We start from the raw sequence: 25,224 nt of genomic DNA, 5'->3' as shown, positions 1-25,224 counted from the left end.
CCCTCCTCCTCCCTCCCTCCCTCTCTCTCTCAAAATAAATGAATAAACTTTTTTTCAAAAAAGTGGGAAAGAGGAGAGTACTAAGAGATAAAGTTGAAGTAGCAAAGACTAGATCATGCAGTACCTTGCAGGCCACTGAAAAAGTATGTGTTTTAGTCTAGAAGTATTCACTTTTTAATTAATTTGTTAAAAAATATTTTGGAGAGAGCACACGCACAAGTTGGGGAGAGGGGCAGAGGGAAGGAAAGAATCTTAAGCAGGCTCTACGCTCTGCGCAGAGCCCAACATGGGGCTCAATCCCACGACCCTGGGATCATGACCTGAGCTGAAATCAAGAGTCAGACCTTCAACTGACTGAGTCATTCAGGCGGCCCTAGTCTAGGTGTATTCAAATGTCACTTTTTTTTTTTTTTTGGAGAGGCGTGGCACAATGTTTACTTTTAAAATAGCTGTTATGTGAAGACAGATTTGTAGAGGCCATGGCAAGAGCGCAGACAAGAGGAAGAGGCAGGTTACTGTAATAGCTGGAGCAAAAGATGGTGGCCAGAACTACAATAGTAGCAGTGGAGATGGAAAGAAGTGAATGGATTTAGAATACATTTTGGAGGTGGAATGATAGAGCTTGCTGCTGTAATAGATATGGGGATGTAGGAAAGGAAGGAGAGAGTCACAAGTATTTCCTAAAATAAATAACTAGAGTAAGTTACCCTACTAAGTTACCCCAAGTAATTGAGTAAAGTACAGATTGAGGCAAAAAGTAGATCGAGACACCTGTTTTGGACATGTTACATTTGAGATGCCATTAATTTTTCTCCGAAAGATAGGAGATGCACGTGAGGAACAAGTGAGTCAAATCTGGAGCATTTCACCATCTCAAGTACCTGCTGAAATTGACTCAAGTAGAGCTCTGCAGCCACCGTTACGTTTTCCTTATTTGAAGTGATGACACAGTTCACTGAATGCCATTTTTTCCCATGCTGAAAAGGAAACTCTGGTTATAATTAGCACAATCCCTTTTTGAGTGCAAAAGATGAAAGCTTTAACACTTAGCACGCAGGGCACATTAAGATACCAGAAAAGAGGGTGTATACAGTTTCAGTCCTCACCTTGGCTCAAGCAAAGCCACAGATATGGCTAACGTTACCCAGAGAAGAGGCTAAGGAGCGCCTTGAGGCCGCCCTGCATAGGTTTTCAGGAGTAAACGTCGGGGAAAGGAGCATCGGACCTCTCACGTCACCCGCTTCAAGCACTTCTTCCCTCCCTCGGCCTCTCGGGAAGGCCGCGCTCACCTGAACAGGATCGCTCCCGCACCTTTCCACCTGAGTCTGGCTGCACAGAGTGTGGTCCTGAAACGAGAGCCATTCCACAGCGGATATGAGGACGCCAAACTATCAGTTATCCGCCCTCTCCCAGCCCCGGCGACACCCATCGTGATGCGCATGCGCATGGCCGGACGCTAGGACCCAGCAGTCCTAGCTGGCGGGCGCTTCTGCCTTGAGGAAGTCTCGCGGTGTTTGCATTTGAACCTCTGGGCGGGTGCCGACGATGGCGGCGTCGCTCCCGCGACCTGGGAATCGGCTCTTCCGAACGTATGGGGCTGCGGGCGGCGGGGGGCCGCGGCGGCGACCCGGCAGGGCAGCGGCGCAGTGGTTCCCGCCGAAAGACCGGAAGCGTTTATTCAGCAGCAGCAGTAGCAGCGACGCCAGCAGCGGCGGCCCCTCGCGCTCTATCGCTTCCGACGATCCCGACGACCCAGACTTCCTCGGCTTTCCGGTGGGTCGACGGCGGAGGGGCCCTGGCGGTCGAGTCTCCGAGGACCGGCCGAGTCTGATCGCGACCCCAAGACGCCTGAGGCTGCGAGCTCGGCCTCCGCAGAACTGCAGCACCCCCTGCGGGCCGCTCGAACCGCCGCCCTTCTCTAACGGCAACCCGTGCCTACTGAGCCCGGACCTCAGTGCGTGCAGCCGGCCCGGGGACGGCGGCGAGCTGGGCACCAGTGCCTCCCTGTTCAGCAGTCTGGCCTCTCCTGGCCCCGGCCTCCCAGCGCCAGGAGACAGTGTCCTCGGGACCGGCCCCGCCGCCTCTTTGGATGCAACCTCTGAAGTTCCGAGTGGCTTGCACCTCCCAGCAGCCTCCCTGGACCCAGCATCCCTCCACCGCCTCCAGGAGGCAGCAACAGGAGGAGGCAGGTTCACTAGGTTGGCCCACCAAGCCCATGCCAACCTCAGGTCAGCTCTCTTTAGTGTCACGGACTCTGGAAACCCTGAGGATTCTGAGAGTGGGGCAGTTGGGAGGAATATGAGGGAGTCTTGCTGTGAAATGGAACAGACGGGGAAGAGGCTGGAGAGGCCAGGTTTTTCAAGCATGGGTAAGAAGAGGGCCACAGACCAGGGCTGTTGTCAACAGATTGGGTCTCAAGGGGCTGCCCAGATAGACTCCGAGGAGGCAGATGGTTGCAAGGGCTGTATTGTACCTGGGGAAATCAACAGGCCTGAGAGAACTGGGCCTAGTCGAAAAAGGAAACTGCAGGAAACAGTAGAAACCTCCCTTCTCCATTACCACCAGTTTAAGAGGGACCAAAAGAGGGAAAAAGACTCATCCCTCACCCAGGACCTGACTCATTTACAGAATGCCTCTTGGACCAAAGCCAGGGCTTCTTTCAGTTTCCACAAGAAGAAGATGGTGACTGCTGTATCAGAAGTATGCAGTAGCTACACCGTTGCCAGTTCTCTCTCTGAGTCCCTCATCTCTGAATATCCAAACCCTCCTGTTACGAACAGAACAAATAGTGCCGTGTCTCCTTGGAACTGCTCTTCCATGTATTTGCTAACCCCGTTTAAGACACTACATGTCACAGACAAAAAGGTATCAGATGCTGAAAAGGTTTACGGGGAATGCAATCAGGAGGGCCCTATCCCCTTTAGCAATTGCCTTTCCACAGAAAAATTGGAATGCTGTCAGAAGATTGGAGAAGGGGTGTTTGGTGAAGTGTTTCAAACAATTGTTAATCACACACCTGTTGCCCTAAAAATCATTGCTATTGAAGGACCAGATTTGGTCAACGGAGCCCATCAGAAAACTTTTGAGGAAATTCTGCCGGAGATCATCATCTCCAAAGAGTTGAGCCTTTTGTCTGATGAGATACACAACCGTACAGAAGGCTTTATTGGTTTGAATTCGGTGCACTGTGTTCAAGGATCTTACCCTCCCTTGCTCCTCAGAGCCTGGGACCATTATAACTCAACTAAAGGGTCTGCAAATGACCGGCCTGACTTTTTTGAGGAAGACCAGCTCTTCATTGTGCTGGAATTTGAGTTTGGAGGGATTGACTTAGAGCAAATGAGAACGAAGCTGTCCTCCATGGCTACTGCAAAGAGCATTCTACACCAGATCACAGCATCCCTCGCAGTGGCCGAGGCATCCCTGCACTTTGAGCACCGAGACTTACACTGGGGGAATGTGCTCTTAAAGAAAACCAGCCTCAAAGAGCTCCAGTACACCCTCAACGGGAACACGAGCACTATCCCCACCCGTGGACTACAAGTCAATATCATTGACTACACCCTGTCACGGTTGGAACGGGATGGGATCGTGGTGTTCTGTGACATTTCCATGGATGAGGACCTATTTACAGGTGAAGGTGACTACCAGTTTGAGATCTACAGGCTAATGAGGAAGGAGAACAACAACTGCTGGGGTGAATATCACCCTTATAATAATGTGCTCTGGCTCCATTACCTCACAGATAAGATTCTGAAACAGATGACCTTCAAGATTAAATGTAACACCCCCGCCATGAAGCAAATGAAGAGAAAGATCCAGCATTTCTATAGGACAATGCTGAATTTCAGGTCTGCCACTGACCTGCTCTGCCAACACAGTCTGTTTAAGTAAGTCAGACATGCCTTACAGGCCCAAACTGAGAGGGTACTGGTCTTAAAGCCCTTGATGCTGTTTTCAGCCTTCATCCCCAGAGCAGGGTGGATTTCCCATTCTAAATGTTTCTAATCAACTTTTCAAACAAGAATTTTGTTTCCTAGTAGAAACTAAAATGTTTCTGAAGTTAACAAATGTTCTTTAAAAATAAACTATACATGGGAACAAGTGATTACAATTTAGAAGTCCTCTTTCTGTCAGCAGAGTCCATTCTATAAATGCCTTTCCATATATTCATTTCTGAGCCTTGACATTTCATGTACCTTGAGCTAAATAAATAAGTAAATAAGGAAAGCCAAAGACCTCAACTTTCATACTGATGAGAGCCTGTGGCTGTAGGTACCATAAGGGAACCATACTACAGATGAAGAGTCAACTGAGAGTAAAGAGGCTGTAGCAAAGCAGAAATAGACTGGAGGGAGGAAAGGAAGATGGTAAATTTATAGGGAGAAGTGCAAGAAATATCTCATGTTTATCAAGCTCATTTGCCAGTCACAAAGACAAGCAGAATTTATCAGTTTCAGAGGGAAAGTAAGTATCTCCATGGGTATTAAAAAGGTTTGAATTTTTGCTTATTTTTCACCAAGGGGAGGAAAACAGAAGTGTTGCTTTAAGAGCTGAATGGTTGATATTTCTTGTGAACATGACTTTGGCAATGTGTTCCCAGGTTAACTAAACATGTTTTTACTCCTTTTCTAGAACTCTGGTTTCATACCGTTGAGAATCCATAGTCACTTTGAAAAGAGGTGTGATCATGATAAAGAAATGCCTCTAAGTACCTGAATTTTTGTCACGTTTTTCACTCTTATAATCTGGAGATCTTGTAATTTGATTGGAACACAAATTTGCAGCTGGAATTCGGCTCCAAAGAGATTTTCCCCATGTATCTGCAAAATAAAATCAGAGCGTGGGAAATCAAACTGGTGTTTTGCCACCTGTAACTTTGCAATTATAGGCACTAAGCACTTACATTGAAGAAGAATTCTTTGTAGACGGAAAGCCCCTGGCTTGTGTTCATGTATATCACTGACGGTCTGCAATTGAGACGATATTTGTTAGGCCTCAAGGCCCCCTTCTTTCAAAGGAGCCTGAATGCTACCAACTGTATACACTAAGAAAGAGGGTACCAGATCCTTAAGATGAATCAAAGCTGAATATCAAAATGTAGAGTGGCGGTAGGGCAGCTGGGATCAGGTAGGATATTTGAATTCTGTATATTAGGGCTGGTTCTGTGTGTGTCTAATTATCATTCCTCAGAGTGGCCTTACTTTTCTCTTTCCTTATTTCTCAATGCCACAGCTCCTCTCTTCCCTCCTTAGCATTACATCAGTAACTTTTTGTAGCAAGACCAGCAGGCACTGCTCCCCCTTTGGTTACTACCATGTGTTTCTAGGACCCAACTGTTAGTGCCCCAGAGATCAGTGGGAGCCTGGGCTTTAAGCAGCCTCCTATCAGTGAAGGACAAGGCCCACATCCACCCCGACCACCAGTTCCCACAAGAGAGAATTCCTGCAGGTGTTGGCCCCTCGGAAGTACTTACTTGGGAAGAACTGCAATGAAGGCATGCTTGAACTGAAGGCTGTGGGTCTTTGTGACCAAAGACTGTTTTCCATTGAAACTAGGAAATAAGAGTGTCAGTTGACAGCACACCTGCTTTGTACACAGCTACTTACATACCTTGGCTTCTCCGGGTCAGTGAGGGTCAGGTAAGAAAAGACTCTTGAAGATAAGTAATTAGAGTGCAGAAGACCATACTTGGAGAAACACTGATTTTAAAAGAGTTTCTCAACCTTGACAATATTGACATTTTGGGCCAGATAATTTTTTGTGAGAAGCTATCCTGTATGATGTTTAGCAGCATCCCTGGCCTCTCCCCACTAGATAGCAGTAGCACCCTCCACCCCCTGCTCCAGGTTGTGGCAACCAAAAATGTTTTCAGGCACTGCCCTTGAGGGGCAGAATCATCCCCATTTGTGAACCCTTCCCTAACACTATACCCTACACCCCCAAACATAGAAGTTTTGCAGATGACAGAACTCCAAAGTTAAATGAAACAGAATTAGAACTTGCGTCCAAGGCTAATTTACCAGACGCTAAGCTAGTTTTGCTTTGTGTGTCACTAAAAGAAGGTTTTCAACATTTCTGATAGCAAGAAGGGAAAGCCAGGTCACTGCAGCAGCATAGGTTCTTTTTATGGGTTCACTGAGGCTCTTCCTGAGCAGTGAGGGAGCCATAACTCTTAACACACACGCACGGGATAGAGACTTCTCCCAGGGCCACAGCCTGGACCTGCTCTGACACAGACAGTACTTACTTGGTGGCTGTCACAGTGATACTGGCTGTCCTGTTTGGAAAGGCATTCTCTTCTAGCTGCCAAACTACTGAAAAGATTGCCTATTTAAAAAAAAAAAAAAAGTCACGTGGTTCCTCTCTATACCAGCCACAATTCAGATTGCCTCCTACTAACAGACCAGGGAAGCAATTCATATTCACATTTTTATAGCACAGGATGCTTCCACATCTATTATTCCATGTAAGCCTCACAATGTCAATATGGAATAAGCTGGGCAGACAGCATTATTCCCTTTGTACAGGTGAGGAAACCACTTCAGAGCTTGCCCACGGCACAAAGATCATCAGTGGCAGATCAGGGACTCCCTTCACAATAATAACTCTGGGTCTGCCGCTCCCCCCATACTACTCCCAACTTCACTCTGCTGTAATGGGGGTGAACCAGCAATTTGCGGCTATATCTCCCATCCCACCACTCCCTACTTTGAGAGCAAACTTGGCAGCTCTAAGCTCTGCTGAAGGGGTTGATTACAGTACAGTGTGGAGACCACAACTAAGAGATTCAGATGAGACCGGGAACGTGAGAGACACCAAGTCCAAGTTAGAAGAGTCAGCTGACCAAAACAGACTCACAGGCGACCTCCTGAGTATAGGGTGACCAATCTTGCAGTTCATGACCAGCACAGAAGCAGTTGGCTTAGGGTCATCACACCAAATGTCTGGAGAAGGAGGCTGTTAACACAGAAAAGACCCTGTTTTTAAAGAGCAAAAAAGGAAGCATTTGCCTCATACCAATTCAAATATTCACTGATTTTCTACATGCCAGAGCTCAGGCTTTATCTGCCAGGAGTCAGGACACAAATCAGATTTGGTCTCTGTCTTCCTCACAAGCTGGGCAAAAGGGATCAGTAGTAGGTAGTTGAGGAATTTAAATACAAGGCCCAGGGAGTGGTTCTGTAAAGCTGCGAAGGGAGTCCCTGATCTGCCACTGAAAAACAGTATCGAAAGAGGTGAAATCCAACAAGGAGGAAGGAATCTGTGAAGTCTTCATTGGTAGCGAGGCATTTGAAATGGGCCTTGGACCAATGCAAACTTAATATCCTGAGATGGGCTGGAAGGCTAGCATGAGCCAAGCACTGCCATGGAGCCTTTCTCAACCATGGATCTTCATCTAGACCACTGAATACAGAAGGTGATTTCATGGACAATTTTCTTAATTCTCCCAAGGATAGTGCAACACCACTTCCACTCAAGAAGCTTATGAGGTAATTTCATTATTTTCAGGTAATCGATGCTATCCTAGCTCAAATAGCCTAAGACCCCAGGGACAAACCTGTAGTTTGACAAAGGCAGGTTTAATGATTGCTTACAATGAGGAAAACTGCACCAGGGTATGTCTATCTCACGAAACAAAAGCAAAGACAGTTAAAGGATTCCGGGGAAGGGTGCAGTTCAGGTGAAATATAAGTAAAGCAGAGTTTTGACAGGCTCTACTAACTAAAGCAGGGCCAGACCCAGGGACGCCTTCCTTGGAAACTATTAGGGTGGATTTGTAAAGTTGTGTCCAGAATGCTTTGTCTGAAGCGCTGTACCTCAGATGAAAGCTTCTCTTCAAAGTGACATATTATCCAGTCAAGAGTGAGATGGTTTCATAATTACAGATAGAACTTCAAGCAGCAAAGTCTCTGATTGCCTATGATTTTAGAGAACACTTTTCAGTGTTACTTCACAGCTGCAGGATGTCCTTGGGAGAATTAGTTTCCTAGTATCTTGCAGCTGGCTTTGAGTCTGTGATCCCAGGTTGATGAATGGCAGGGCAGACTTTTACTTTCCCGGTCCCGGCTAACTTAGAGAATATTTTCCTCTCAGAACCCTGGTTAAGAAAGGCTGCAGGCAAGGAGTGACTGCAGAACGGCATCACTGGTGGCTCTTTAGGCAGAGAATAGCACGACTGAACCCATAGCACAGCATGCAGCTGGACTGGAAGGGATCCATCTAGTTTATTGGATGGACCTGGATGAGACTGGAGGCAGGGAGACCAGTTCAGAGGTTGCCATAAAAAAGCAGGTGTACAGGAAGGGACAGCCATAAGTGTATGTTTCCAAAACTGCCATCGTAGTTACCTTCTGTATCCTCTTAAACTGTAAGTTTCTGGGGTAATTCAAAGCCATGCTCGTCATGTAGGAATCTTCCCCAGAGTTAGTTAGGTTAATGTTCAGAGTCAGCTCCTTTGTGAGACCCACCACCAATTCCTGCCTGCACAGCAGTAGGCAAATAGATACATGTTACCAATTTATTTGATCTGTAAAAACCTCAATGCAATACAATAGCACAATCTTAACTAACTTCTTAAATTGCCTAAAGGATACATTTAGCCTAGATTTTCTTCCCCCTCAACATAAGCAAACACCTGGACTGCTATCCCCCCTCAGTTGCTATGTGAGACGGTGATAATGCCTCCCATTATTTGGTGCTTACTATATGGCAGGGACTGTGCTCAATGCTTCACATCCTCAATTAATCCTCGTAATAACTGTATAAAATAGTATGGTTACTGTCCATTTCATAGAAAAGGAAACAGAAGCCAAGAAAGTCTAATTTGCCTGAGGTCTAACGGTCTCAAAAGGGGGTTGGGAAAACTATAATTAAATACTCTTTCTACTGCCAATTCACTGCAACCCTAGGCAAGGTACTTCATTACACAAATTCATCCATTTCATATATACTTATGGAGTACTTTCTCTGTGCCAGATACTCTGCTCAATACTGGGGCGTCTAGGTGGCTCAGTTGGTTAAATGTATGGTTTAAAACAGTCTGTTCAGACTTGAGAAGACTTGGGATTTGTGAGAGCTTCCTTCAGTCCACTGAGGTGCTGTGGGACCCCAGAGTATAGAACCACTATCCATAACCAAGATCTGCAGGAGAACACATTAGCGATATAAGGAAAATTTCCTAGCCACCTAGGAAATCTGTTCAAAAACAGAATATGAAGCTCTGGGAAGTACTGTGACATGTGTTTTGTTGTTGTGGTAGTATTCTTTTTGTTTTATCAGAACTGAGAAGAGGATAGATTGATTAGCAGGAGAGAGGGTGGGGAGACAACTAGAGCCTGCTGTGGAAATCCACTGAAGAGATGGCAAATGCCTGGGACACCTGGGCGCCCCAGATGGTTAAGCATCCAACTTCGGTTCAGGTTATGATCTCCTGGTTCATGGGTTGGAGCCCCACGTCGGGCTCTGTGCTGACAGCTCAGAGCCTGGAACTTGCTTCGGATTCTGTGTCTCCCTCACTCTCTGCCCCTCTCCCACTCACACTCTGCCTCTCTCCTTCAAAGATAAACATTTTACAAAATTAAAAAAAAAAAAAAAAAAAAAAGGATGGCAAATGCCTGATGTAATATAGTAGTAGCGGGGATAGAGAGAAGGGATAGAAACCAGGTATGGTAAGGCCACACTTGTAACCAGAGCAGCAGAGAGAGGAGTCAAGGATGAGCCCTGAATTTTCACACTGGATGACCAAGTGGTCCTATTCGTGAGGGAGAGAACACTGGAGGAAGACCAGAGGGTGGCAGCTGACAGATGAGTTCAGGCAGGGATATAAAAAGAGGTGCCTATGGCATAACAAGGTAGAGATGTTGAAACATCAGTTGGCTAAACTGTTCTAGAGCCCACGAGAGAGATCTGAGAGCCACTGTTCTATTTCACAGGGGTTCTTAACCTGAGGGCCAGGGGCAGTTTCAGAGGGTCCCAAATGCAAACACTTATGTTTTATGCCCATGTCATCTTCGAGCTTTTTCCTTCGATTCTTTAGGAGATCCATGTCCATAAAAAGGTTGAAACCCCTGAAACATTTGGATGCTAAGGATTAGACTCAATCATACTTTTTGAAAAAAGAAGAGACTGGTTACTATTTACACTAGGGGGTGATGTAGGGCCAGCTGTGTGTGCTATATATATCCCAAGGAGTTGGCTGGGAGGGAAGTTCTTGGCTGTAATTAATTCCTGTTGGAAACAGCTGCATCTGTTTATTAGGCTGGATTCCAAAACACTCAGAAGTCTTGAACTGGATCCTTAGCAATTGGGATGGGCCGCACTAAGCCATCCACAATTCCTACAAATGTCTATGAAAAGGCTTACCAGGACTCAGGCAACAGCGTTCTTCCACCCAGATGCCAACTCCGGCCAATGGGCCATCAGTGCCATGTTATGTGTGCAGCACTACTAGCCAGGAAGGGCATTTTAAGACCGTCACGTGTCCAAAGTCAAACTCCTTATCTCTTTTTCTCCACCCTGCCTTCCAAAATCAGTCTTCTAAAGGCTTCCCCAATTCAGTTCTTGGCATCGCCATTATTGTGGAGTTCAGTGTGATCCAAGGGAACTTTCGCAGTAATGGAAATAGTCTATATCTGTGCTATTCAATATCACTGGCCATATGTGGGTGTTGAGCCCTTGAAATGTGCCTAGTTCAACTGAGGAACTAAAATTTTAATTTTACTTAATTTTAATTAATTTAAATAGTTAAATGTGACTAGTGGCTACTGTATTGGACAGCACAAATCTAGATGTTCAGGATGAAACCATGGAAGCTGCCTTAGACCCTTCTTTTTCTCTTACTCCTCTGATCCAATCTGTCATCAAGTCCTGTGGGCTCTAACTTCAAAATATAGGCACCTTTACCTGCTACCACTTTGGCCCAAGTCACCATCGCTTCTCACCTGAGTTATTATAATAGATCCTTACTATCTCCCTGCTTACACCTTTGTACCTGCAGTCTACCACACAGCAGCAAGAATGAGCCTGTTAAAATGCAAGATCCTGTCATTCGTCTGGCTTCCCAGTTCACAATAAAAGCCCTTATGCAGGGCCTCAGAAGTCCCATATAACCTTTCTCCCTGCCCCCACATTACCTCTCCCTCATTCTACTGCAACCACACTGGTGTCCTGGCCATTCCTCCCACCTCCAGGTATGCTCCCATCTCAGGGAATTTGCAGCTGCTCTCCCTGCAGACACCCACAGAGTTCATTCCCCAATCTCCTCCTGTGTGTACCAAAATGTCACCACAGCCCTTTCCTGACCACTCCAAAACTTCAATCCACCCCCACCCGGCACTTTCTCCCACCTTCCCTGCCTTTTCTTCATAGTACACCTCATCAACATAAAATGTACCTACTATCTTCTCCTCCTAAAACACCAGGAGGGCAAGGCTGTTTTGTCTATGTTGTTTGCTGATGTATCTCCAGCATGTAGAGTGCCTGGCACAGAGGAGATGCTCCATAAATATTTAATGAATTAGTTAAGTAATTGGGTTAACAGGTGAGCCAAGGAAGAGGCTACCTCTACCTGGGGTAGTCCTAGGAGCAAGAAACACTAGGGTATGAAAATAGCATTGTCCAGGGTGTCAGAGACCTGGGTTCAAGTCCACCAAATGAGCTCTGTGATCCCACACAGTCCCTCAGCTACTGAGTCTGTTCCATAATCTATAAGACAGAAATACAAATCTCTTGCCTCCCTCATCGTGTGGCTGACGACCCAGTGAGGTAATAGATTCAAAGCCCTTTGTGGGCCATGAGGAAAAGTCAAATTTTGTTAAGGGGTTTGCCGGGTACACCTTCAGGAGAAAGTTAGTTGCAGTTGACAACTCACTGAGAGGTGGTGATGGCCATCTGTAAGTCAGCAACACAAAACAGCTTATTCGTGCAGTTCTTCTCATAGGGCAGCTATAAGCAAACAGAGAGAGGCAGGGGTCAGACCAGGGACACCACCGTCCCTGGGAGCTTTGCCTCTCGATCTTCTCCGTAGGACATACCTGTCCTTCCTTAGACTCTGAGAAGTGCAGGTAGAAGGACGTGAAGGCCAACAGACTGGGGTTGTACCCATGTGGCCAAGAGAGCTGTGACTGTGACGTTCCTTGACCTGTCAGGGGTACGGAGTGTGCTTGGTCTTACAACAAAGGTACACCAGGATTTAGGCCTCTGGCCAAGGTGAAAAATGGGGGGACCTTCATGGAATGGCGGGGGTGCCTGTCACATTTATATCATGGGAATTAAGCAGCAGGCTTGCTCACAACTCACTAATCTGAACATTTTAGGGAGGAAAACCTAGGAGAAAAAAAAGCTTCCTTAGTCCTTTTAAGTAGAGGCAGGAACAGCAGGAGCAGGAATGGGGGGACACCTAACCCAAATATTGTGAGGTCCAGTCCTGTGAGCTTCTTGTCCCCATGACTAGTCTTCTCTGTAGGATAAATATTCCCCTTGTAATTTTGCCTATACTAAAACAAAATCATTTGGAAAGTTACAGAGGGTCCAAAAGGCCCAGGCAAGGTGAACAGCCCTAGTTAAGTTAAAAAATCAAATTTTCTAAAGGAGCTGGATCTGTCTTTTTTGTTATGAAGGAAACAGCCAGCTCCTTAACTGGAGAATCTCTGTGTTTATCTCCCCAGCAGCCAGTGACCACCTCAGTAGCTTTCTGCAAGGAATGTTACCATGGCCTGGAGCTGGAATGGGAGCCCAAAGCTAGAAAGGAAACTTACTTCCCAGAGGAGGGAGATGCAGTTTGAAGAAGTCAGATCTTGGAGCTCTATCTGGCTAGCTTAACAGTCTGAGGCAGGTTTTTTTTACTTTTGCTTTTAATATAGCCAAGTAGCCTGCTTTTTCACCCAGGCCCAGTGAGAGAGAGCAGGATTAAAGCATCTAAGCTCCCAGCTAGAACTCATTCTTTGGAAACATCTATGTGCCTAACCTAACACCAAATAATTTCTCCTCACCCATTTCATTAGTGGAATAATTTTTTTTTTTTTTAATCTCTTTGTTAGGGGCTCCTGGATGGCTCAGTCAGTTAAGTGTCCGACTTCAGCTCAGGTCATGATCTCACAGTTCGTGGGTTCGAGCCCCACATCGGGCTCTGTGCTGACAGCTCAGAGCCTAGAGCCTGCTTCAGATTCTGTGTCTCCCTCTCTCTCTGCCCCTCCCCCACTCACTCTCTGTCTCTCTCTTTCTCAAAAGTAAAAAAACATTAAAAAAAAAAGTTTAAAGATACTTTTAATTACAAAGGGAAATAGTACCAGAAAGGGACAGATCAACATGTTGTACCTCCTATGCTGTGCGCTTAGAAGGACACAACTTCACTTCTGTGATATTCCTGTCAAAAATGCATAACTTGAATGTAACCATGAGGAAACATACTCTACAAAATAATTGGCCTGTACCATTGAAAAATGGTAAGGTCATTAAGGGCAAAGACAGACCCAGAAACTATTGCAGATTGAAGGAGACTAAAGAAAGATGAGTAATGAAAAAATGAAATGAATGATCTTGGGCCAGAAAAAAAAAAATTGTTTTCTTTTGCCATATAGGACACTAATAGGACAACTGGTGATATCTGAATAAGTTTATACATTACATAAGAGCATTTTATCATTGTCAATTTCCTGATTTTGATCCTCATACTGTGGTTTGATAAGAGAATGTTCTTGTTTTTTAGGAAATATATACTGAAGTATTGGGGTTTAAGAGGCATCCTATCTGTAACTTTGTAACTTACTCTCAAATGGTTGCAAAATATAAACGTGTGATATATATACATACACATACACATACATATATGGAATGTGTGATATGTATATATACACATATATGTATATGTGATATGTATACATTGTATATATGCACACATATATGGATGTGTGACACATATATATTCACATATATATGTATATGTATGTGTGTATATATGTGTGTGTGTGTGTGTGTGTATAAGAATTTTGTTTGAAAAACAGAATGTATATAATTATAATCTACTTATTCATGAAACTTGTTACATTAGTTCTCCTAATCTTTTCTGAATCATCTATTCTGTCAATACCAAAATTTTAAAAATTATTTACAAAATAAATATACTATTATAAATTTAAGATAAAATTTCTTGCCTAAAAGAATTAAGATGCCAATCTTTGCTCATAGGGAGGCTGATTCTCCTTCCTGGGCAGAAGAGCAATGGAAAGAGTCACCCTAGTTATATTATTCTCTTATTTCTATTCACTGTTTGTGACTGATTCATTGGATACTGGCCAAAACTTAAGCCAAATATTTATTTAATTTATATAGAGCATTGTTGTAAAAATATTAGACAGTCATGAGTGTCCTATGATTACCTGGAAATATATGTACGCTACCTGAAGATTTTCTATGTCAGTATGAACTGCTTTTGGCGGCTTTTCCTTTTCATTCCAACTGACTGTAATTATTATTTTAAATGTGTATGTTGTCACTTTGATCTTGCTGATTTTTCTATATGCCATAAGACCCTCTAAATGAAGACTGACAGAATACCATTGGGGGCCAGGGTATAGAGAACCAAATCACCCTATATACCAAAGAATCAAGAAATTTGAGGGGTACCTGGGTGGCTCAGTTAAGCATCCAACTCTTGGTTTCAGCTCAGGTCATGATCTCACGGTTTGTGAGATCAAGCCCCAGGGTGGGGACTGCACTGCTAGCCCAGACCCTGCTTGGGATTCTCTCTCTTCCTTTCTCTCTGCCCCTCCACCGCTTGTACTTTCTCTCTCTCTCAAAATAAATAAAGAAATAAAGAAATAAAGAAATTTGACTGTTTCTTTTTCCCTCTGACTTCTCTGAGTTATGAGAGAAGCTTCTTGTGACAGACACTCACCAAGTTTCTGGGTAGATCAGACATTCAGCCTGAAGGCCGAGGTCAGGGCCTGGGTAGGCAGATGCACTAAAGAGCATCCTATCTACAGGAAGGAGCAGGTTGGCCCAGTCCAGACTCCACACAGGACCCCCACCACACTATCACCAGAGACCCTTGCCTAGTCGGACAACAAATTCCTATGCATCATTAAATATGTAGCAAGCACGTTTTCTGTGAACATAAAGGAACTGACCTTGCATGTGGTTTGGAGACTTGTGTTACCCACCAGTAAGGCCCTGGGCAAATGAACATCATCTCAGGAACTCAGTTTCCCCCGTTTAAACAGCAAGGGGCCCAAATACTGTCTGAGGGTACTCCTAACTTTAACATTCTTTAAAGTTAGAGGAACAGGTACTTTTTGGGGGACAGCTCCCAGGAGTCTCGCCTTGCTGTGTCACCTGGAAGATGGTGAAGGGCTCAGTGTAGAGGTCCAAAACAGGGTGGGGATGGTCCCTCTGGCTCTTTGAGGTCTGGAGTTGGTAGCTGACCTTGACACTGATGCTGGAGAAGCAGTCCTCCTCGCAGAGCTACCACAGAGTCACCAAGTAATACAGGATTGGAGTGGCATGTGGGGGAAAAATGACAAGAATACTTTTAAGTCTGATGTAGTCATAATAAGAAATAAACAATGAAAGTGTTGAGTCAGAAGTCATAAGCCTCTTCCACATAAGCCAAGCTGAAGGGAAACTTCCTTCAACCAAGCTGCCTAGAGCTTTGGAAAAATCTCACTTGATCTGCTACAACCTCAGGCCTGAAAACTGGGATGGGGTTCCCATCCCAAACACAAAGGGATTTTGGCCATCAAGAGTTACAAACCAACTTGAATATTTTTTGGAGGGCAAATGGAAGCCACAGAAGGGAAGAATTGTGGTCACATCTATGTTCATAAAGGTCTTTCTCAAAGCAAGCTGGAGGACTTATTAGAAAGGTAAAACCTGGGGCGGCTGGGTGGCTCAGTTGGTTAAGCGTCCGACTTCGGCTCAGGTCATGATCTCACGGTCCGTGAGTTCGAGCCCCGCGTCGGGCTCTGTGCTGACAGCTCAGAGCCTGGAGCCTGCTTCCGATTCTGTGTCTCCCTCTCTCTCTGACCCTCCCCCGTTCATGCTCTGTCTCTCTCTGTCTCAAAAATAAATAAACATTAAAAAAAAAAAAAAAAGAAAGGTAAAACCTGAAGATGAGGAGATTACTTAGGGTGCCATTGGCCTTAAGTGAGCCTTTCAGTGATGGTAGGAGCTTTGAACACCTGAGAGTAGGTGAGCATGATCCCTAGGTAGAAAATGTAGTTTTTATTTAAGGAAGGCATAGACTTGCTACAAACACTTTCTTAATCCAATTAACACCCTGAACAGATATGTAGTGAGAAGCATAACTTATAAGTTTATTGGAATAAATGATCCTTATAGGTCCTTCTAAGGCTGAGTCCCGACAAACGCATGTCTTTTATGTCTCCAGGCACCTCTGTCAGGAGTAAACCTTTGTAAATGATACCTTTTGTCTTTATTTTATTTTCTCTCATTCAATGTTTCTGATGTTTACTCATATAAGGGCACTCAGCCCCACTACTAGGTGAGATGACATGAGGCTGGGGTGGGGGGATCCACCGTTATTCCTGATTTGCCAAGAAAAATGTCAGCCATTAGAGCATTTCCCTTTGTGTCCAGTTTCTAGGAAGCTCAGAGACATAGTGTTCAATTTCAGTAGATTTCTTTACTTTGGAGTTCTAGTATAATTAGCTCCATCTCCCATGCCATTATATGGTTCTTGATCTGCTAGGATTATTATAATTGTCTAGTTTGTTTTGGGTATATATCCTTCATGGCGAGCATCTCAAATCTTTTTTCTCAAGAAAACCCAGACCCATCATGACTCTCTTCTAAACTCCTCCACTTACCTTTCCCTCTGTGGGAATGAGCAGGAGGGGCTCACAAAGACGGGACACACTGCCATCCCATTCCCTAAGGTGGCTCTGACAAATATTCTTGTCTGAACACTGCAGTCTTTTCCTCTGCTTCATCACATCCACGTCCAATGTGAAGTTCAGAACTGTGTCTTTGAGGCCTGGGAATGAAGACCAGACCTTCCTGATAAGACTGGGATGGGTAAGCCCTAGACAGAGGGCCCCTAGCCTGCCTGCAGTTCCTTATGAGCCCTTCCTGAGTGGTGTCCCCACCTAGTCCCTTGTGTTGGAATCCCAAGTTTCTTCATTTCAAAAGTACTTTTCTCATGGCCTTCTGGCACCTGGTTCTAGTCCCTCAGTGCCCCAGCCGCAAACCCAAAGCAGCACATGCCCAGGGCTATGATTGAAAGAGAAAACTATGAGGAAGAATAATTCAGAGACTGGAGAGAGGAACCATAGAGTAAAACCTGGGGATAGCGGAGCTGGAAGAACCTTACAGACTACCTGGGCCAACTCTCATACTGTACAGAATAGAAACCAGGGCCCAGAGAATGAAAGACACTTGCCCAGTGTCACACAGCCACTCAGAAGCTGCTATTCAAGCAATGCGACCTGAATCTTTCATCCTATACAGCTGGAACTGATAGGTCTGTCATTTTCTACCCCCAGATTTGATGAAGGCCTCCTTCTACAGGAAAGCCACTCCCACCTGGGAGAATGCTTTCTGACCTGTAAGAGGCAAAGAGACATCTTAGGTATTGTTCTTGAGAGATTAAACCTTGGGGACTGTTGCTGAGGGATTATTCTGGAGGGGAGCTCTTGGGTTAGCAATAAGTACCTGGGCTATGAAAACCATGCCCATCCTCTGCCTTCTGGAAAGGCACCCAACCAATGCCAAGTATGGGGATGGAAAAAGAGGCCAGGCTCCCAGCAGGTTATCTAATCCCACCTGCCTAGGGAGACACAGTGAGCAGGGAAGGAGGGAAGATGTGATCAGAGAGTAAAAGGAAAGGCACTTCTCAGGAGCCCCTACAAACACATGCACACACACACGGGCACAGGAGAGGGGGATGGAGGCATGGCTGCCTTTTTTCTGAGTCTTCTTTCAGAAACTCAATCCTTCAGCCTTGAGGAAGGGATCCAAAATCCTTCTGCCCAACAAGGGTCAGATAAATCCCTTCATAGTATGGATTTAACAGCAGACCGCTCTTTTCTGGGACAGTTCCCATTAGGCAGAACCTAACCTCAAGGGAACTAAGCTCTAATAGAGGGATTTCAAGTACCAGGACTTCATAACACTCCCGGCACACCACCACCCTCCCAGTCCTCTTTCTCTGTCCCCTACAGAAGCCAACAAGGAATGACCACAACACTGGGTGGGGGGGAGGGGGGAGGGGGGTCAGCCAGGCTGTCTATTACCTGTCTCGGCAGCTGTAGTCACAGAGCTGATTTCAAAACACAAAAAAGCATTCACACTGCTGTTGAAGCCAATGGGCAGTGCCATGGGGGTGAAGGTCATGGACACATTCAGGTAAACCACAGGTCTTGAGCTAAACAAGATAGCAAACAGAACCATGAGGAGTGACCACAAGACTTCAGTGCTTGGCTCATTCAATTATTCAATGAATATTTATTGAACGTCTCCAGTATACCAAGTGCTGTTCTGCATCTTCAGGATGTAGTAGTTGGAAAAGAGACAAGTCCCTTCTCTAGTGAGAAAATAGACAACAAGCAAATAAGAAGAGACAGGAAAATCCTATGTATAGGTAATGCTATGATAAAAGTAAAATAGGGGGGCACCTGGGTGGCTCAGTCAGTTAAGGGTCTGACTGTGGCTCAGGTCATGATCTCAGAGTTTGTGAGTTCGGGCCCTGTGTCGGGCTCTGCAGTGACAGCTTGGGGCCTGAAGCCTGCTTTGGATTCCCTCTCTCTCTCAAATATAAACATTAAAAAATTTTAAGAAAATAAAACAGGTTAGGGTAATAGAGATTGGGGGCTACTTAGTTGGGTGATCAGGGATGGCCTCCCTGATGAGACATTTGAGATGTGCCAACAAGAGCTAGCTGTGTGAAGAGAAGGGGAACCTCCTTCCAGGCAGAAAGCACAGCTAGTGCAAAGGGCATGTGGTAGCAATGAACTTGGTTTGTTTAAGGAACACAAAGGTCAGCATGACTGGAGCACAATTAGTGAGACAGAAGGTAGTAAGAGGAGATGGGGATGGAGGGATGAGCAGAGACAAGCCATGGAGATGGTGAGCCACGGTAAAGAATTTGGATTTTACTCTCTAAGTGGGAGCCACTGAGGGGTTTTAAGCAGCAGGATAAAGGGACTCCTCTGGCAGCCATGTGGAGAACAGAGCACGGGGAGTGGAAGCAGGGAAGAACACCATGGCAGTGGTGCAGGTGAGAGATGCCAGCGTCTTATACCGGGAGGCACTGTGGAGGCAGAGCCAACAAAATCTTGTTGATGGGGTGGTGGGAGAAAGAAAAGAGAGGAATCAAGGATGACTCCTGGGTATTTGTCCTGAACAAGTGGTGCCATTTACTTAGCTGGCAAGCCTGGGGAAGGGCAGCTTGGGGAGAATGAGGAGTGGGTGAGAACACGAAGTCCATTTTTAGACATGTTAACTTTGAGATGCCAGACAGCAACAGCCAAGAGGAGCGTTAAATAGGCAGCCAAGTTGGAGCTTAGTGGAGCGCACAGGACAGATAGGTGCTCTGCCAGATTATTTATAGCCACGGGATTTGATAATTGCCTTAGGGATGGAACACAGAAGTTCTGAAAATCATCATATCATCATCAAAATAATAGCTTTCAATGAGTACTGTACCAAATCTTTGCAAAGATTCTCTCAATCTTCATAACTCTGTGAGGGAGGTGCTGTTGTTATTCCCATTTACAGATCAGAAAAGTGGGACTCAGAATACAAGAACCTGCCCAAGGGCAAATGGTTAATTGAGAGATGAGGGTCAAACCCAGATGGGCAGATTCGAGAGCCAGTGCCCTCAACAACCACATTTACTCTCTCCCATCAGTGCCTGGTGTCTTCATGGGGTCACTGAAGACAGGGCAACTAGGTGAGGCTGGGACTTGGGACCCCAGGAGGCAGGACGAATCCCTACCGGAGCACAGCTGCCCGGCCCAGAGTGCCCACGGTGATGTCAGCAAGGCCGTCACCAGTGAAATCTAAGCCACCAGCCACTGACATGCCAAAGTAGTGGAGTCCTGAGGCCACCTCTGAGGCTCTGATCCGCTGTGGAGAGAAAAGCACAAGGCATGGAGGAGGAGAAGGGGAGCCCTTTTGGGTTTTATTCAAATCAGCATGATAAGCCTTGATCCCCACCCCAGTGAGCCCTCAACTGAGGAACTGAAAAGAGAAGGGCAAGGTTTTCCACGGGGAATGGCATTTGAATGGAGCCCTGAAGGGCAGGTGGGACTTGACATGGCAAGTGATGAAAGCTGGGGTTGGGGAAGACCAGGACATCTGAGGACATAGCTAGGGGTCACTGCAGTGGGAACAGAGGGGGTTTGGGTACAAGGAGGCTTGATGAGGGGTTGGGGAATGAGGTGGGCCTGACTAATCAGACACAGGGCAGAAGATGGCGAGTAGGAGCAGCCAGGCCAGGGGTGGATATGGGAGAGAACCATTAGGATATGTGTGGGGGATAGGAGAAGGGGCCCAGAGGAGCAGCAGGTCTGGGAGGAGAGGATGCTTTGGGTTAGGCAGCATGAGATGCCTGGGGGGCCATCCAGCAAGGTGCTCGGGACACAGCTGGACATACAAAACTGAAGTTAGAAGAACAACCGTGGTCTGAGATGGGTGAAAGTGCCCACAAACTATGTAACATGAGAGGCTGGCAATGGAGTCTTGGGAGATGAGGGTTAAGGCATGGATGGGGTTGGGTGGGGGGGCAGGAGCCAGAGAAGGGACAGAAAGTGAGGAAGGAGAATCTGAGGCAGGTCCATGGTCAGGAATGCCAAAAAAGGGAGATACGGGTCAATAAACAGATGTTGCCACAACCTCTTACCCCACTGGAAGGGTCTGGGGTGAGGTCCTGGCCTGGAACCTCCAAGTGACTTCTGTCCTTCACTGGGCACTGCTGACCCTTTGGGACCCGCCTGACACTTAGAACTGGAGCTGACTTGGGGCTCAGGCTATCACATCTAGGGAGGTCAGAATCTCATAGTAGAGGCTGGAGAGAGCCCTGCAGGTTACCTGAGAGGGGGTGGTAGAAAGTCCATCCCAGCGTCCATTGTAGATGTACACGCTGCCGAAGCTGGTACCATCATCTGCCCCAAAACCCTCCAGGGGGGCCCCAATGGCCACATCTGTGAGCTTATCCTGACTGATATCCCCCACTGTTGCCATGGCAAAGCCAAATCGGACATCAGTGAATCCAGGGTACCCACTCAGCGTGTGTGCCAAAGAGAAGGAACCATTCTGTAAAGCAAACAGGTAGCTCAGCCCTCAAGAGAGGGATGCAGGGTGCACAACCTCGGCCATCCCAGAAGGCATGCTCACTGGACTTGTTTCTGATTCTCTAGCAGGGAGGCTGAGGCTCAGAAAAGGCAACGGACCTCCCCAAGGCTACACGGTAAGCGAGTGGTAAGGCTAAGATCCTCCTGCCCAGAGCCTGCTAGGACCCAGAGCCTTCTCCCTCTGCTCCCACAGTTAGGGGTACCGCACTGGCAATTGGGAGGCCCGGGTTCTAGTCTTGGCTCTACCACACACTCGCTATGTAAACTTGAGCAAGTCTCAACATCGTTGAGCCTCAGCTTCCTCATCTGTAAAATGGAAGTGACACAGTATGAGAAACACAGTTACAGTGAGAAACAAGCGAGATCATAGACAAAACATGCTTTGTCGAGCGTGCAGCTATTTGGGATGTTATCATCATCAACATGGGATGATGGGGTGGGGAAAGTGAGAAGGTGGAGCAGGGGAACAAATGGAACAGCCGCCCTAGCTGTCCACCATCCACCCTGCACACCTCCCCAGCACTGTCCTTCCAAGCAAGGCAGGGCCAGGGCGCTCCCAGCCTCCATCACCTCTGCAGCAGGCTAAGCACCCACAAGCTCAGCAAGTTTGCGAAGATGGAGACTCCCACCTGCTTGTTCAGATGGTACACGTAGACTCTGCCTTCCTCTCCGTGAATGTGGTAGAAAGGAGCAGCCACGAGCAAGAAGTCCGTGGTCCCATCCATGTCAACGTCCACAGGGCACAGCTCAGAGCCAAAATAGGATCCCATCTACAGCCCAGGAGGAGCTCAGCTCACAAGGGTGCTGGGGAGGCCTCCTCTGATACCCCTCAGCAAGCCTAGACTCCTGATCCTGTTCTTCCTGGACTGCCAATTTGGGTCATTCCAGATCAATCTGTTCACCAGAGAAACCTAGAAGCCTGGGTGAGCGGCCATATGCCCCACAGCGGAGGAAGCCAGTTGATAACCAGACATGCAGAGCTGGGGCAGTGGCACTGCATTCTGTCTGAGTTCTGTCCAGGCTGAGGTGATGCCCCTCGGTGTGCCTTGGAGCCTGTCCCATTCCCTCTGGGACTTCCAGATCCTCCATCTATAATAATGGGGGCATCCTTCTCCAGCAAGTACCTGCTCTCCCTCCAGCACTGGCACGAAGTCGGTCTCTTTGCCCTCCTTCTGAAGCTCAAACACGGCCCCCCGCTGCTTGTACCGTGGAGCCCCTGACACATAGGAGAGGCCACAGGCCTTGTGCAGCAGGGCCACTGAGTAACCTAGGAGGGAGGAGGTGGTGGTTGTCGTTGGGAGCTCCCAGGCCACTCCTTAGAACCCCGACTTCCCAGCCAATCCTTCAAAGTAGCCTGAGCAGAGGGGAGCAGATCTGGAGAAACTGTCTTTCTCATCCTTTTAAAAATTGGCATCAGGGAGTGCTCCCACTTAACCACCGTGGCTGGTCACACACATGTGCCCCATCACACAGAAGTGATACACACACATTATCATATATACAGCTTCACTCCAAATATACTCCTTCACACACATTCACCACCCATGTTCATCATACACATGGTATATGAGGACCAAGGAGAGGGGTGAAGGGTTACCCACCACTACCATTAGTGGCAAGGCCCCACATCCTCAGGGCCACCCTGAGCTTCAGTACCAAGGAGGCCTTGTCCTCATCCAAAAGGCCCTAATTCTCAGCCTCGAGCATCCCTAACCAAGGCCCATCCCTCAGTCCATGTGACTGACCAGAGCCTGCCCTAACTGGGAAGCCTAGTGCAGGCTAATGCACAGACTCAGTGTCCCTGTGTAGGCCCCACCCTCACTCAGGTAGTCTCCAGGCCCCGCCTCACCTAGATAGCTGTACTGTGCAGTCTTGGTATCTGCTGCCGTCTGGTTCAGGAAGCGACCCCGGCGGCTGTGCAAGTTGTAGAGCAGTGCTCCCCCTGACCAGTTAAAGGCCCCGACGGCACCGAGCAGCACCTGCCCCTACAGGGGATGAGGGTTGGATGTCATCTGAGAGGGAGGGGCTGGGGCCAGCCACAGCAGCCATGGGCCTACCAGCCAATGTCACAAACCTTGGGTTGGGGGCGGGGGATGTTCAATGATCTCTGACCACCTGGCTGGAAACGCAGAAGGAAGGTGAAATGGCAAATACCCAGTTCCTACCTTGTACCCATGACCCTATCGGGGCAACTGTCTCTCCAGTGAGTGTCTCTCCAGATTTCCAGGGTGGAAATCTGACCCGGGCCATAGACGTTGAGCATTAAAACAAAGTATGGTTGAGCAAGACAGAGCTCATCTCCTTCTGTACAGGTTGCTCAGCCTGTGCCTGACACCCAAGGCCTACCTGTGTTGAGTAATTTGCTAACCACAATTCCACCTCTGTGCAGGGCTGATGTCCTCACCATGCCTGCATCTTTCCCCATCTGGGAGGAATAGTGCCTCAGGTGAGGAGTACTCAGCTTGGTAGGCAAGTGACCCGAGCCAAAGCTTGTGTTAGTAGCGTATATTAAGAGGGAACTGCTCAATCTTTGAGCACACAGAACAAAACTGACCCCTGTAATGAATATGGCCATTCTTTTGTCTACCTCAAAGGTCCAGATTAGGGCAAGCAAGTACAAGAGTTTTCTTTTATCCTAAACGGGCTCCTTCAGAGGCCTCATTACAGGAGGACAGAGCCCTGCACTGTGAGCCAGGGGTCCCTGAGTCCCTGGGTGTCACTGAGGCCCTTCCTCTATGGTGATCCTGCCTGGTGCTGAGTTCACCACATACCTCATCCAGGATCTGGGCACTGAACCCGATCTGTGCCAGTTGGTAGTGGAGGGCCTCTCCAATAGTGCCTAGAAGCCAAGAAGCCCAGTGAGATGCTGCTGTGGGCTGAGGTGAAGGGAAAAACTAAGTCAGGGAAGGGCCCAGTTTGACCTCATACCCAGAGGGAACGATGTTCGGAATAATGGGACATATACCAGGCTGAGAGTGGAGACCTGATCCTGCTTTAGTATCTACCCACAGAGTAAGCTTGGGCAGCTTACTTCCTCTTTCTGGGCCTCAGTTTCCTCATCTGTGAGCTCCTGAGAGTGGGATCCATGTCCCAGTCATTCTTTCTCCAGCACTTAAGCTTCTCATCAGAGGTTCAGGTAATTCTGGGGAAGCGATGAGGGCTGGGGATATTGTTACCTTTTTAGAGATGGAACAGCTGAGGCTCAGAGAGGTGATAGGAGTTGCCCAGAGAACCATATGGAGGTAGGACAGGGGTGGGGCTGACACACAGGGCTTGGCCTCCTGCCAGAGGCTAAGTGGACCACACTGGAGCCCTCACCTTCCGTGTGAATGATATTCTGCTGCAATTTGCTCAGCAGTCCATCCAGGGCTGAATAATTCGTCACTGTGAATGCATGTCTCTCAAATGGGTCTGAGGCAATCAGCTTCAGCTCCTTGAGGGTCTTAGTACTCTCATTTCCCACCTGCACAGAAGCCCTGGGTCAGTGGGTCAGCACTGTGAGGGCTGGCTGGTTCCCAAGCCCAGGGAGCTCTCTAGGCTAGGAGAGGGCTGAGTCTCTCTGCTGGCCTTCAGGGCCCTTCACCACCTGCCTCCTTTCCCTGCTCCCTGTTCTCCCACACATACCCCTTCCTTCTCATACCAGGTTCATTCTCACCTCTGCACACGCTGTGCCCTTTGCCTGCAGAGCCCTTCTACCTTCCCTGCACCCTAGGCCAGCTACTCCTGCTTGTCCTCCAACACTTAGCTTAGCACCATCTCCTCCAGGAACCTTCCCTGATGTTCTTCTTTTGGGATCCCTGAGTGTCCACTGCTCTCCCCATCACTGCTGGGTGAGTGAGCTGTGACCACAGTTGGGAAGCAAGCCCTCTGTGTGAGGACCCGATATGGGATGGGGGAAGTACAGGACATAGGG

At 47.3% G+C, this 25,224-nt stretch overlaps 2 protein-coding genes across 3 annotated transcripts in view; one reads left to right on the top strand and one right to left on the bottom strand.

Annotated features, from left to right (window-relative positions):
* The window catches only part of ITGAE (integrin subunit alpha E), a 72,486-nt gene that overhangs the window by 7,141 nt on the left and 40,121 nt on the right, over positions 1-25,224 (bottom strand). For both annotated transcript variants that reach the window (XM_047832069.1, XM_047832070.1), the window contains 19 exons: positions 24,630-24,774; positions 24,083-24,150; positions 23,161-23,296; positions 22,436-22,578; positions 21,941-22,081; positions 21,049-21,273; positions 19,955-20,085; positions 18,252-18,382; positions 16,827-16,993; positions 15,334-15,462; positions 11,873-11,946; positions 8,352-8,484; positions 6,862-6,960; positions 6,251-6,330; positions 5,477-5,554; positions 4,907-4,970; positions 4,716-4,823; positions 1,290-1,346; positions 882-977 (listed from right to left, as the gene is read on the bottom strand). In XM_047832069.1, coding sequence (XP_047688025.1) covers positions 882-977; positions 1,290-1,346; positions 4,716-4,823; positions 4,907-4,970; positions 5,477-5,554; positions 6,251-6,330; positions 6,862-6,960; positions 8,352-8,484; positions 11,873-11,946; positions 15,334-15,462; positions 16,827-16,993; positions 18,252-18,382; positions 19,955-20,085; positions 21,049-21,273; positions 21,941-22,081; positions 22,436-22,578; positions 23,161-23,296; positions 24,083-24,150; positions 24,630-24,774 — 2,205 coding nt within the window. The remainder of the gene's footprint in view (positions 1-881; positions 978-1,289; positions 1,347-4,715; positions 4,824-4,906; positions 4,971-5,476; positions 5,555-6,250; positions 6,331-6,861; positions 6,961-8,351; positions 8,485-11,872; positions 11,947-15,333; positions 15,463-16,826; positions 16,994-18,251; positions 18,383-19,954; positions 20,086-21,048; positions 21,274-21,940; positions 22,082-22,435; positions 22,579-23,160; positions 23,297-24,082; positions 24,151-24,629; positions 24,775-25,224) is intronic.
* On the top strand, positions 1,338-4,720 carry HASPIN (histone H3 associated protein kinase). The gene has a single exon (XM_047832073.1). The coding sequence runs from the start codon at positions 1,546-1,548 to the stop codon at positions 3,892-3,894; it is 2,349 nt and encodes a 782-aa protein (XP_047688029.1). The 5' UTR covers positions 1,338-1,545; the 3' UTR covers positions 3,895-4,720.

Source organism: Prionailurus viverrinus, chromosome E1, assembly GCF_022837055.1.
Source record: "Prionailurus viverrinus isolate Anna chromosome E1, UM_Priviv_1.0, whole genome shotgun sequence".
NCBI classification, from domain to species: domain Eukaryota; kingdom Metazoa; phylum Chordata; class Mammalia; order Carnivora; family Felidae; genus Prionailurus; species Prionailurus viverrinus.
The sequence above is the reverse complement of the archived record's forward strand: the minus strand, read 5'-3'. Positions and strand labels throughout refer to the sequence as shown.